The 13,020-nt window shown below is 38.8% G+C and overlaps 1 protein-coding gene across 2 annotated transcripts in view; it reads left to right on the top strand.

Annotated features, from left to right (window-relative positions):
- Positions 1-4,400: 4,400 nt before the first annotated feature.
- The window catches only part of PSMD14 (proteasome 26S subunit, non-ATPase 14), a 106,744-nt gene continuing 98,124 nt past the window's right edge, over positions 4,401-13,020 (top strand). The window contains exon 1 of one of the 2 annotated variants that reach the window (XM_043995849.1): positions 4,401-4,584. In XM_043995849.1, the coding sequence (XP_043851784.1) occupies positions 4,403-4,584 (182 nt within the window). In that variant the 5' untranslated portion in view covers positions 4,401-4,402. The remainder of the gene's footprint in view (positions 4,585-13,020) is intronic. The other variant, XM_043995850.1, reaches the window with a different exon arrangement.

Raw genomic sequence — 13,020 nt, 5'->3', positions numbered from 1 at the left:
TGCCAGTCTCCTTCCTTGCCCCAATTTGTGGTGAGCCGCTTAGCTAACACTCCCCAATTAAAAATTGGTCCCCACAAACCCTTAGTTACAGCAAATGGAGAAGTGTTTAATACAGTGCATAAGTTCACTTACCTTGGCAGTGTACTTTCCAGGGATGTACACATTGACAGTGAGGTAGATGCACACATTGCCAGAGCTAGCTCCGTGTTTGGGAGGCTCTGAAGGATATCGTGGGAGAGAAGAGGTATTAGATCACCTAACAAACTGAAGGTCTACAGAGCATTGTGCTGAACTCATTGTTGTATACCTGCAAAACCTAGACATATACCAGTGCCATGCCAGGAAACAGAATTGCTTCCATCTGAATTGTCTTAAGAAGATTCTGAAAACCACCTTGCAGGATAAGGTACAGGACACTGAGGTTCCTTCTCAAATTAAAATGCCAAGCATTCAAACTGTACAGAAGAGAGAGCAACTCTGATAGGCTGGCCACATTTTTCGATTGTCAAATGTACACTTGAGAAGTCACACAAGGCAAGCACTCACATGGTGGTCAGAAGACGTGATACAAGAACACTCTCAAGGTCTCTCCTAAGAATGCTAGAATTAATTGCATGACATGGGAGACACTGGCACAGGATGCCCAGCATGCCCTCATCAAAGGTGCTATGCTCCATAAGCAAAGCAGAATTGAAGTAGCTCAAAAGAAATGGGAGATGCATAAACTTAGAGAATCCACCCCAAATGTTCACATGGACTACTTGTGCCCAGCCTATGGTAGCGCATTCTGATCTCATATTAGTTTGGTAAGTCACAGTTGGACACACTATAACTAGACTCTAACATAGTGATGTCATTTTGGTCTTCTTTGAGAAGGAAGGACAATAACCAACCAGCATCAGGACAGAAAACTTCCTTCTGAAAGTAAGTAGTAACATTGAATATTTCGTCAACTCCATATAGCTGATGGCCTTTATTCTGTGCATTTAAAATTACTTTTGGGGGCAGCTAGGTGGCACAGTGGATAGAGCACCAGACCTGGAGTCAGGAGTACCTGAGTTCAAATCCGGCCTCAGATGCTTGACACTTACTAGCTGTGTGACCCTGGGCAAGTCACTTAACCCCAACTGCCTCACCAAAAACCAAAAAAACCCAAAACAACAACAAAAACAATTACTTTTGCTAAACTGTACTTTCTAAAATTATTGATATTTATATATTAGTGGATATTGCACCTGTTTTGGCAGTAAGCATTTATTTTAAATTAATATCATATATACCAGTAAAGAATTGGCCACGTGGCAGTTAACACAGGCAGGAGGAAAGCCCCAGAAAATCGATGCTGTCTCTCAGAGAGATAGCACATGGCCTCAAGTAGAGTTCAGAAGCCCTACAAAAACTACACTGACCTAAGAGGGAGAGCGGGCACCAAGTGACAGCATTCCAAGACAAGAACAAGAGCCAGGATTGAGCCAAGATGGCAACCCTCATGTGGTCAAAGCTTTTTATCCTCTTTTGACCGAGGTGGGTCATTATATATTGATCAAAGCTAATCAGTTAACATCATTCAATTCTGTTGGTTGACACGACCTGAGGAAGGTCCAAATTAAAATGAGCTCTACAGATGACATAAGGGATTAAGTGTGCAAAAGACTCTCCCCTGAACTGCTCAAGGCAAGGTCCATTATCTAGATGTAGTTTAATCCTATCAGTCCTTCAAAGGGCTAGACCAAAGAATCAATCTCCATCTCTATTGTTCCCTTTGGTCCCAAACAAGATTCCAGTGGACTTTCTAGAGTGGAGAGGGAGGTCCCCAAGAAATTCATTATCAATAATTACTTTCTCACATCCAAAATGTTAAAATACTGTAACAAATAGTATAGACATTATTGGTAACTTTGAGAGCAATTAGGAATAAGTGAAAATAACTTCCATGCATGTTTAGATTGTTTTTTGCAAAAGCCTTGTCTAAATAGGAAAGTAGGAATATGAGTCACAGGCAGTGAGGTGGCACAGTGGATAGAGCACTGGATCTGGAGTCAGGAAGACTTTGAGTTCTAATTCAACCTCACACACTTAGTAGCTGTGTGACCCTGGGTAAGTCACTTAACCCCGTTTGCCTCAGTTTCCTCATCTGTAAAATGACCTGGAGAAGGAAATGGCAAGTCATTCCAGTATCTTTGCCAAGAAAACACTGAATGGGGTCATGATGAATTGGACACAATCAAACAACAACAAATGTGGTATCAGTAGTTACTGACCTTCTATAAGGGAGTAATTATTGGCATTTTTTTGTGGCTTAGGGTATGATTTTTTTTGGATACTTTTGGCTTCCTTCCCCTCTGATAGACTTTGAAAACTGATCCCTTTAATGCTCTCCAGGACATAGTTTTTCCTGCAACTGCCAGAAATATATTTTTCAACTATTTATGTGAACTTTTGACAAGAATTTTTAGTGCCAAACACTTCCTAAGTTCCCTGTAACACACAGGGTTCTTAGGTATCACACATATTAATCAAGTCATTATTCTTTAGTAACAGGGCTTATTGGGTCATATCTATATTAGTCATGTAGCCATGATTAAGATTTGATGATGAGGTGAGCAAATGACAAAAAAACCTCGATGTTTTAAGATTTTTATTTATATTTATGATTCTCAGATTATTTTAGCTAGAATGGATGCAAAGCAAATTGTACAAAAATAAGTAGAACCACTTCCATAAAAATATGCACCCAAATTCTGCCAAAAATACTTAAAACTAAGTGTAGCTATCCGTTTTGCATACATTTAAACCACCTTAAAAAAACTACACCTTACTAGAAGTACATTGTTAGTGGAGGTGTACAGTGGTACAACCATTCTGAAAAGCAATTTGAAAGTATACAAATAAACTGAAATGCCTATACCCTTTTGATCCAGAGATTCCACTAAGCATCTGCCCAGAGAAGTCACTAACAAAAAGAGCTCCACATACACCAAAATAACTAATAAAATACACATTCCATAAATAATGAGAAAGATGCTATAGAATAGTCATTCTTAATCTAAAGTCTGTGGATTTAAAAAAATTGATAAAATACTTTTGATACTTTTATTTCAATATAATTTCTTTGTAATTCTGTGCATTTTATTTTTATGCATTTAAAACATTATTCTTAGTGCCCTTTCTCTAAAATTATTTCCAATTCAGTTTGTATTTATCTCATTTGGATTCTATCTCTATAATGCATCTAGGTGGCTCAGTAGGTAGAAGGCTGGACCTGGAATCAGGAAAAACAGTTCAATACTGCCCTTTGCAACTCACTACTAGCTGTGTGACTGAGCAAGTTTTTTAACCTTTGTCTCAGTTTCCTCATCTGTAAATTGCATGTATTAGCACCTATCTAATAAAATATTTGTAAAGAGCTTTGCAAATTTTAAAGTATCATATAATTACTAGATAATTATTATTAGTCTCCCCATTATTTTTAGTCTCCCTTATTAGACTGTTAACTCTTTTAAAGCAGGGAATGGTTTCTTGGGGGTTTTTTGCCTTTCTTTGAATACCTAGTGTTTATTACAGTGTCTGGTACATGGTAGGCGCTTGATGACTTGGCATAACTTTACTTATTCTGAGAATGGGTCCAAAGGCTTCACCAGACTGCCAAAGGAGTCCATGACACCAAAAAAGTTAAAAGGCCCTGCTGTCCAAAAAGTTGATGGAATGATTCTTCTAAACCTGTTCACAGACCCTAACAAAACATTAAACAAACAAAAGGTGGGTTTTAAAAAAACCAAAAAACTGGTCTCATGAGTCAGAAGGCCAATGACTTTGTCACTTACTAGCTCCAGGATGTTAAGCAAGTCATTTCTTCTTGGGCCTCATCTGTAAAATGAGGGATTCTGGGCTAGATGATCTCTAAGAATATAACAATTACCGAGCACAAAACAAGCTTATTCCTTTGAATAAACTACTGGTAAGTGCTGCAAAATTTAGGTGAAGATGCATCTACTGGGAAAAGAAAGTGGCAACACAGACTTTTCTTGGGCCACTTTTCTTTCTCTTTTAGGAGGGACGGGGAGAGAGAACATATATTCAGGTCACAACCACCTGGGGTGACTAACCCAAAATATGTAGCGCGGAGACCGAGAATGGTGACGGTTTAGAAATCCCGCAACTTTCTTTCCGATATCTCCCTCCTAGCCTGGGGCGGCACCAGCAAAAAATCCAGAGTCCGGGGAGCCGGCGCTCGGGATCCACAGCTCTGGTACGGAAAGCGCGAAGCCGAACAAGAAGCGCCGCTTCCGCCTCTCTGCCTGGCCTGGCAAGTTCCCGTTCTGTTTATTTCTCTCCGAGAGGTCGTAGCCTCGCACCCACAGCTACCTCCCATTGGCTGTAGACTGAACGGAAGCCGAAGAGGATGAGAGTGAACCCGGAAGTGCTTCTCGGCCAAGGCCTGGGCGACTCTTTTGAATGGAATCGGGCTGATTCATCGTGCGTTCGCCGAGCAGGGGCTGGGGGTCTAGTCGGAGCCATTGTACCTGTTGTCACTATCACCTCAGCAGCCACGCGTGGAAAAGTCGCTCGGCTACCCGCCTTCAGGTAAGGACCGTGAGAGAACAGGCTCTGTTGGGAGCCGGCCGAGAAATCTGCTCGGCTAGGCCTCTCCCAGCCCCGGATTTTCCTTAGTCACGTTGCCCAGTGGGAGTGGTGCAGAGTCGGTAAGTCTTCCCTTGGAGGGATCGGGAGAGTAGCCAGGGCTCTTAAGACCCTACTCATTCGGGTCACTTCGAGGGCTCTTAGTGATGGTTCTGGGTCTTGTGGTTTCTTTCGTCCATTCCTTCGGCTTTTTATTTGCTAAGATTTGCAAAGAAGACCCAGTTTCTGGCATCTACCTTTTAGGGACAAAAGGGGAAAGGCAAAAGGAATAAAGTCGATATCTTCACCAAATACCAGTAACTTATATTGCTAGAAACTCAGCTCGACCACTAATCATTTCCTTTTTGTCTACCAGTGATCTCCCCCATCACCCAGTTAAATTTTTTTTTCCTATTAAAAAAACTTTCAAAAAATTGGAATCCATTGATTTGGACCTTGCAAAAAAAAAGTTAAAGCATCCATCTACTAGATAGTTCGGTGTTTGCATCTTTATTACCCTACTGTCAAGAAATCTGGTGTATTTTGCCTTTAAGATAACTTCCCTGATGAACACATTTTCTGGTGTTTCTTTTGAGGGAGGGGGGAAAATAATCACTTTGAGAGATCTTCTATAAAAATATAATGAATCAACTAATGTTGGAGAAGGCTTTAGCTTCAAGCTGCTTTCTCAAGAACAAACAGGAAAATAAAGATTGTTTTAGTCTGGAATTTACTGTAAAAACAACGCAATGATATATTTGAAATAAAGGTAGAAACCACAGAGTATAGGAAAAAAAGTAACATTAAAAGGGGAAAAAAAGACAGTTTCTGAGATAGAAGGGCTCTAGAAGTTTATCTTATCCAATCTCCTACCTGAAGCATTAATGTCATATATAACATCTACTAAGAAATTGGATAGCCATCCATGTAAATTTTAAACCCTAATTAAATTTCCGGTTGGACATTTACATCTGTTCTTGTCCCATAGTGAAACAGATCTACTGACTATGAACTAGATCTATGGTTAAGTGGATGGGAAACTTCCAGGAAAGTGAAGTTTTGTAAACTATTCTTCAAAATGCTTCATCATAATATTTATGTAGGTCAGCTCAGTTGAAGTGACCCACTGACCTTGGCATAAAATATTTTTGAAGTCAGCCTTTGGGCCTGTTTAGCACTTAAAGGTTGAAAATCAATATTAAGAAACAAATTTAATTTTTATTTTAAAAGTTATTTAAAATTCTTGTAACAATGTTCTCCACATTCTTGATACAACTCTATTTAAGTATATAAGTAACTTTAAAAGGCTGTATCTAAGTATGATCATTACTGTAATTTGCACTTTATTTCTGAAAAAAAGAATAACATTCTCAATACTTCTCCTTTCTGCATATACAACTATCTGTCTTCCAAGTCTCAGGCCAATTCCTGCTTTCTTTGAAGCCTAGCCTGACTCCTACAACCTACAATGATCACTCCCTCACATGAATTCTGAACTCTTAATGACTGGAGTCACTTGGCACTTAACCAGGCACTACTTTTGTTAGAGCTTGTATTATAACTTAACTTTATGTAATTTTCCTATTTAGATTCAATTCAACAAGCAACATTTACCTACTTTGTGTAAGATTGAAACTATATTTTTTGAGAGCAGAATGCTATTAAGTGACTTCCATGTTGTATTTTACATGGCACATAGGTATTTGATAAATACTTGTAAAATGAAAACTGTACATAACTTTGAACAGACATCACAATGACCATCTAGACTATGCTAATCTGAATAAAATTTGATTTTAAGTTCCTATTGATAGAAACATTTTTGTTAGGTTCTAAGAATCATACATTAACTCTGATATTTTCTTTTAATTCTCATTTTGGTTTTTCTTCCTGAAGTTTAAAACAAAACAAAACAAAACATCAGTACTACCCACCCACAAATCAGTAAAACTATAGAAATAGGAAGATTAGCATTTTAAAATATGACTGACGTTTTCACACCATAATGAAGTGAAAAGCAGAAAGAAAGGAATGTGATGAGAAACTGATAGATTTTTCTTCAGAGTGAGGGCTTCATTTAATTTCGTCCTTTTGTTTCAGTTTTATAAATTCCTAGGATATAAGCCTCTTTCCTATTTATATGTAAAACAATAAAAAGTACATTCCCAAGTCACTTATAAATTTTTATTTACTCTTTTTTATTAGTGCCCTGACTTTATTTTGTAAATATAGCCCAATAACGGTTAACATTTTAGAGATGGTGCTTCTGTAAAGAATTAATTGTTATTTGAGGTTTTTATGACCCCATCTTTTGGCTAGAATTCGGGGGTTTTCAAATTCTAGCCAAAAGATGGGGTCATAAAAACCTCAAATAACAATTCTTTACACTTCTAAGCAGTTATTGAGTGAATAGGGGAAAAATGAAACTGACAGATGTTTTGATAGGCACTGATGTATTCCCACTAGCAAAGGGAGCAGTCTCTTACTTTTTTGCTATTGTTTTCAGCCTAGTATTTATTAAGTGTCTTTTGTTGTTATTCAATTGAGTCTGACTAGGGTTTTCTTGGCTAAGATACTGGAGTTGTTTGTCATTTCCTTCTTCACTGGATTAAGGCCAACAGAGCTCATGTTACTTGCCCAGGGTCATATAGCTAGTGAGTGTTTGAGGACAGATTTGAACTCTGGTCTTCCTGAGTCCAGGCCGGCAGTCTATCCACTGAGCCACCTTGCAGTCTCCTACTGGATTTACCCACCTCCAGTTAGGCAAATGGGACCTATGTAAACATGAGAGAAATTTGATTCTTAAAAACAGTGGTGATTTTTTTTAGGAGATATTTGAATTGACTTGATAAATATGTCATTAAAAGAAAATCCACTCAAAAATATAAAAGGAAGCACAAGGATGCACCAGTGAGCTTAATGTGGATTCCTGGGAAAATTGTCAGGTCATGAGAATGCTAAGAATAGGAAGGAATCTTAGCTGTAATGTTCCTCAATTTGGTAAGCATTAATTAAGTTCGCGCCAAGCACCATGCTAGGAGCTGGGGATGTGAACATTAAAACACAGTAGCCCTTGCCCTTAGTGAGCTTCCATTCTTTTAGAATGGAACAGTATGTACCCAGAGAAGACATCAACTAGGAGATTAGAATGGATCCACTGTGGGCACCTGAGCATTATATGAAGGGGATTATAAGATCATAGATTTTGGGCTAAAGGAGACTCTGGAAGTTATCTAGTCCAACCCCCTCACTTCACTGATAAGAAAACTGAGCCCAGAGCCATCCTTGATTTTCTCAATGTCACAGAGGCACTAAGTGACAGAAGAAGAATTTGAAATCAAGTCCTATGACTTCAAAGCTAGTTTTTCCACTGTCTTGAGAATAATATGCAGTAAACCTGGAAAGGTGGTTTGAAGTCAGATTTTGAAGAACTTTAATTAATCAAAAAAAAAAGTTTTGTGTTCATCCATATTTATAGTAGTCACTGGAGCATACTGAACAGGAGAAAGACATGATCAGATCTGTTCTTTCCAAATACTAGTTTGGCAGCTCTGGAAGATGGTTTGGAGAAGTGAGAGACTTGAGACAGGGAAACCAACTAGGAAACTATTGAAATAGACTAAGTCAGAGGTAACAAGGGCTTTAGTCATGATGGTGGTGGTATAAGTGGAGAGGTAATGATTTCATGAGATATTGTAAAGGAAAAATAAGTAAGACTTGGCAAGAGATTGGATATGAAAGATGAGGGAGAGTGAAGAGTTTGAGGGTATTTTCAAAAATTCAATTATGCCTTCAGCATAAGTAGGCAAGTTTGGAAGATGAACAGGTTTGGGGAAAGGATATAGTTTTGGTTTAGATGTATTGAGTTTGAGATACATTTAAAACATCTAAATAGAAGTGTCTGCTTGGTAGGTGGTGATCATGAGTAAGACCAGGACTGGATATATAAATGGGAGTTACCTGGATTTAGCACAAGGTCATTATCTTATAGATCAAAGCTTTTTAAATTGTGGGTCTTGACACCATATAGGTTGCAAATGTGAGGGTCGCAAAAAATTTGGAAGTAAATGTTTGATTTGTATACCTAATTTATATATTACATACCTGGGATAAAAATTTCTCTGGCAAAAAGTGGTCTAGAGTGGGAAGAAGTTTAAGAAGCCCTGGTATAGATCAGAGAGCTTTGTTATAGGTGACTAAATTGAAGATCCTCAAAGAAGTCATTCACCCAAAGACTGAAAAGTGTTAGAAACAGAACTGGAACCAGAGCCTATGATTCCTGATTCCTTGTGGAATCAAGTCTGTGAACATTAAGTACTTACTGTGTGTCCTGTTACACAAATATGAATAAGAAGTACCCAGCAGGACCAGTGTGGTAAAGTCAAAAAAGTTCAGAATGTGTGCAGCCTGCTGGGAAATGAGATGTCTGAGGTGTTACACTCCACCATGCACCCTTTAAGAGGATAATAGGGATAGCTTGGCACTCCATGTTGGCTTTTTCTCTGAACTTCACTTATGTTCTTCCCATCATGTCCTTGTGCAGTTGATTTTTGTAACTTTTACACAGGGTGGCCCCAAAGCTTTAACAGCTTAAAAATGCACTCACTTGTATGTATCACTGTCAAATTTCATTTTGCTATATTTGACTATTGCCTATCAGTGTCATTTTGAATAAAGGAAAAAAAAAACATTTACTAAATCCTATGTGGCAACCACTGTACCAGGTTCTGAGTGTAGTCAATCCCTGCTCTCAAGGAGCTTACATTCTAATAGGGAACATCTAAGGGAATGGTGTCCAGGGAAGGAGATTTTGGTTTGGGAAGTTACAAGGATGATGAGTGAAGTCATTGGGAAGCAGATTAATAGACTTTTTCCAGCAGCAATAACACAGTTGATTTAATTTTGATTCTACAACTGGAAAGGGGAATAGAGCTACATGATGGTTGATGAGGGAAATTGGGAGGGAAATGAAGCACAGCTGAAGCCTGGCCTTGACTTAGTAGATGACTCGCCCTTCCAGTAAAGATTGATCTGGACATACTGCTTAAAATCTGGATGTTTAGTCTCCAGTGTATTAACTGTCTTAACTAGCCTTGTGTCATCTTCAGCTTTGATAAATAAGCCATCTATGTTTTTATCCAAGTCACTGATTAAAAATAATGAACAGAATGAGCCAGGGCTCAGGATAAAACCCTGGAGCATATCTTCATACTTCTATCTAGACTGACAAAATCAATACTCTTTGACAGTAGTTGTACTTACACAGATCCATTTTACTATTATCCAACTTACCTCATGGATGAAATATGGGACCCTTCAAAGTATTTCCAATTCAAAAATGCTATAATTCTCTTAGTGCCTTTGTATACAGAGCAGTTCTATGCTTCTTGGTTCCATTCCTTTCTTGGGGGATAGAGTGTGAGTACATACAAGTGGTACAATGGAAAAGGTACAAGTACAGGAGCTAGAAGACCTGGGTTCAAATCCTGACTTTTTTTTTTTAACTACCCTAAAGGAGCTAGGCCTAAATATAGTGTACAGTTCATTCTTCCAAATAGATTTATCTGGAGATACTGCTTAAAATCTCAGTATTTGGGTCTTAAAGTGTATTAACTATACCTATTAACCTCGTGTCATCTGCAGATTTGTTAGACATGCCATTGATGTTTCATCTATCCAGGGGAGATAATACATACATATGTATTTGTATACAAAATGGGTAAAAGATCATTTTTTGTAGAAATTAAGAATGCAGATGTTGTTACTTGAGTGGAGCCTTGAAGGAGTGTAGGAATTCTGTGAAGCAGAGGGAAGGAGGGGAGTGCATTCCAGGGACAGAGAAAAACCTTTACAAAGGTATGGAAACAGGAGATAAGAGTACTGTGTGTGAGGAGCAGTAAGAACATCATTTGGGTTCTGTAGTGTGTAAAAAGAAATTAATATGTAATGGGGCCAGGTTGTTAGTCTTTTAAATGTCATGCTGAAGATTTTATATTTGATATTAGATCAAACAGTAAGCATATGAGTAATATAAATAATAACAATAATAGGGAACCACTAGAATTTAATGAGAAGGGAAGTGTCAAACCTGTACTTTAACACAATCTCTTTGGTGGTTTTGTGGAGGAAGATGACATAGTTAAGAGGTGGATAGATAGGAGGAATTATCTCATTTATTTTCAATCTTTCCCCATCTACTGGATTTTTACTACCTAGAAATATGCCCATATCTCCCCCATCCTCAAAAAAAAACTCACTTGATAGTTCTATCTACAATAGGTGTCTCCACTTTTTCTCCTGTAGCTCTCTTCTTTTTTTTTTGGTGAGGCAGTTGGGGTTAACTGATTTGCCCAGGGTCACACAGCTAGTAAGTGTCAAGCATCTGTGGTTGGATTTGAACTCAGGTCCTCCTGAATCCAGAGCTGTTGGTGTATCCACTGCGCCACCTAGCTGCCCCTGTAACTCTCTTCTTAACCTCTTGAAGTTCAGCTTCCGACTTTATCATGCCACTGAAATTGCTCTCTCCAAAGTTACCAGTGAGCTCTTTGCCAAATCCAGTGGCCTTTTCTCAGGCCTCATTCTCCTTGGCATCTCTGCAGCCTTTGACACTGCTGATCTTTTCTTCCCTTTTTTCTCTAGGTTTTCAGTACACTATTCTTTTCTGGTTTTCTTCTTACCTTTCTGATCATTTTTTTCTCTGTCTTTGCTGAATCCAGATCATGCCTTCTAATTGTAAGTGCCCCTCAGTGTTTTGTCCTGGGCTCTTCCTCTATACTATTTCACTTGGTGATCTCATCAGCTCCCATGGATTTAATTACTATCTCTATGCAATGATTTTCAAATCTACAGATCCTGTTGTAACACCTCTTATTGTTGAGTTGTTTCAGTAGTGTCCAACTCTTTGTGACCCCATTTTGCAGTTTATTTGGCAAAGATACTCCCTCTACAACTTGTTTTAAAAATGAGGAACTGAAGCAAATAGGGTTAAGTGACTTGCCTAGAGTCATATAACTAGTAAGTGTTGGAGGCCTATTTTGAACTCATGAAGATAAGTAATCTACCACACCATCTAGTTGCCCCTCAACATCTCTGCTAATCTCAAATCTTGCATCTCTAAATACCTTTCAGACAACTTGAATTGGCTGTCCAGTTGACATCTTAAACTCAGCATGTCTAAAACTGAACTCAACTTTCCCCCTAAATCTTCCCTCTTCTTAACTTCTCTATTACTGTAGAAAGTAATGGAAGTAACACCATCCTCCTAATTCCTCAGGCTGTCTACCTAGTTATTATCCTGGATTCTTTGTTATCTCTAAACATCCCTCTTTCTCTTCCCCATGTCTGTTGCCAACGCCTGTTGATTTCACCTTTACAATAATTCTCAAATATTCCCCCTTCTCTCCTCCGACCCCCACTCTAGAGCAGGCCCTGAGCTTCACACTTGAACTATTCTAATAGTTCCTGTTAGGTCTGCCTGCCTTAAGTCTCACCACTGCAGTTCATCTTCCATTGAGCCACCAAAGTGATTTTCCTAAATCACAGGTCTGACCATGTCCTACTCAATAGACTCCAGTGGCTCCCTTTTATCTCCAAGATCAAATATAAAATCTTCTGTTTGGCATTTAAACTCTTCATGATTTAAGACTTTTTTTGACTTTCCAGTCTTAGACCATACCTCCCTCTATATACTCTTTAGTCCAGTGCCTCCTTGCTATTCCTGAAGATGACATTCCATCTCTTTTCCAAGCATTTTCTCTGGCTGTCTCCCATTCCTGGAATGCTCTCCCTCCTTATCTCTGCCCACTGGCTTTAAGTAAAATTCTGTCTTCTACAGGAAGCCTTCCCGAACCCCTCTTAATTCTATGTCTTCCCTTTCTTAATTATTTCCTATTTATCCTGGGTATATCTTACTTGGTATATGTGTTTTTGCATGTTGTCTCCTCTATTAGATTGTGAGCTCCTTGAGGGCAAGGACTGTGACACAGTCAGATCTGCACTTAAGGACACTCACTCTGGCAGCTATGTAGATGGAAGTTGGACTGGAGTGCAAAGAGAAAGGTCATAGGTGGTAAAGACCTGAACTAAGTTAGTGGCTTTGTGATTTTGATATGTTGGTGGTGGTGGTGGTAGTCCTTCATTCTCAAAGAGGACTGTGACATGTCATGGCTTGCAATGGATTGGATTTAAGTGAGGAAGGGTTGTGCAAAGTCTCCAGCCTCACTCTCTCCTCTGGAGCTATCCAAGTCCAGTGGTAAGATAAATTATCAGGATAACTAGAGATGGCCCCAGATGTTTAAAGCTTTTGGGGTTAAGTGACTTACTCAGGGTCACACAGCTAGTAAGTATCTGAGGTCAGATTTAAATTCAGTTCCTCCCAACTTCAGGGCCAGTGCTCTATCT

Source organism: Dromiciops gliroides, chromosome 3 (genome assembly GCF_019393635.1).
Source record: "Dromiciops gliroides isolate mDroGli1 chromosome 3, mDroGli1.pri, whole genome shotgun sequence".
In the NCBI taxonomy this organism is placed as follows: domain Eukaryota; kingdom Metazoa; phylum Chordata; class Mammalia; order Microbiotheria; family Microbiotheriidae; genus Dromiciops; species Dromiciops gliroides.
The sequence above is the reverse complement of the archived record's forward strand: the minus strand, read 5'-3'. Positions and strand labels throughout refer to the sequence as shown.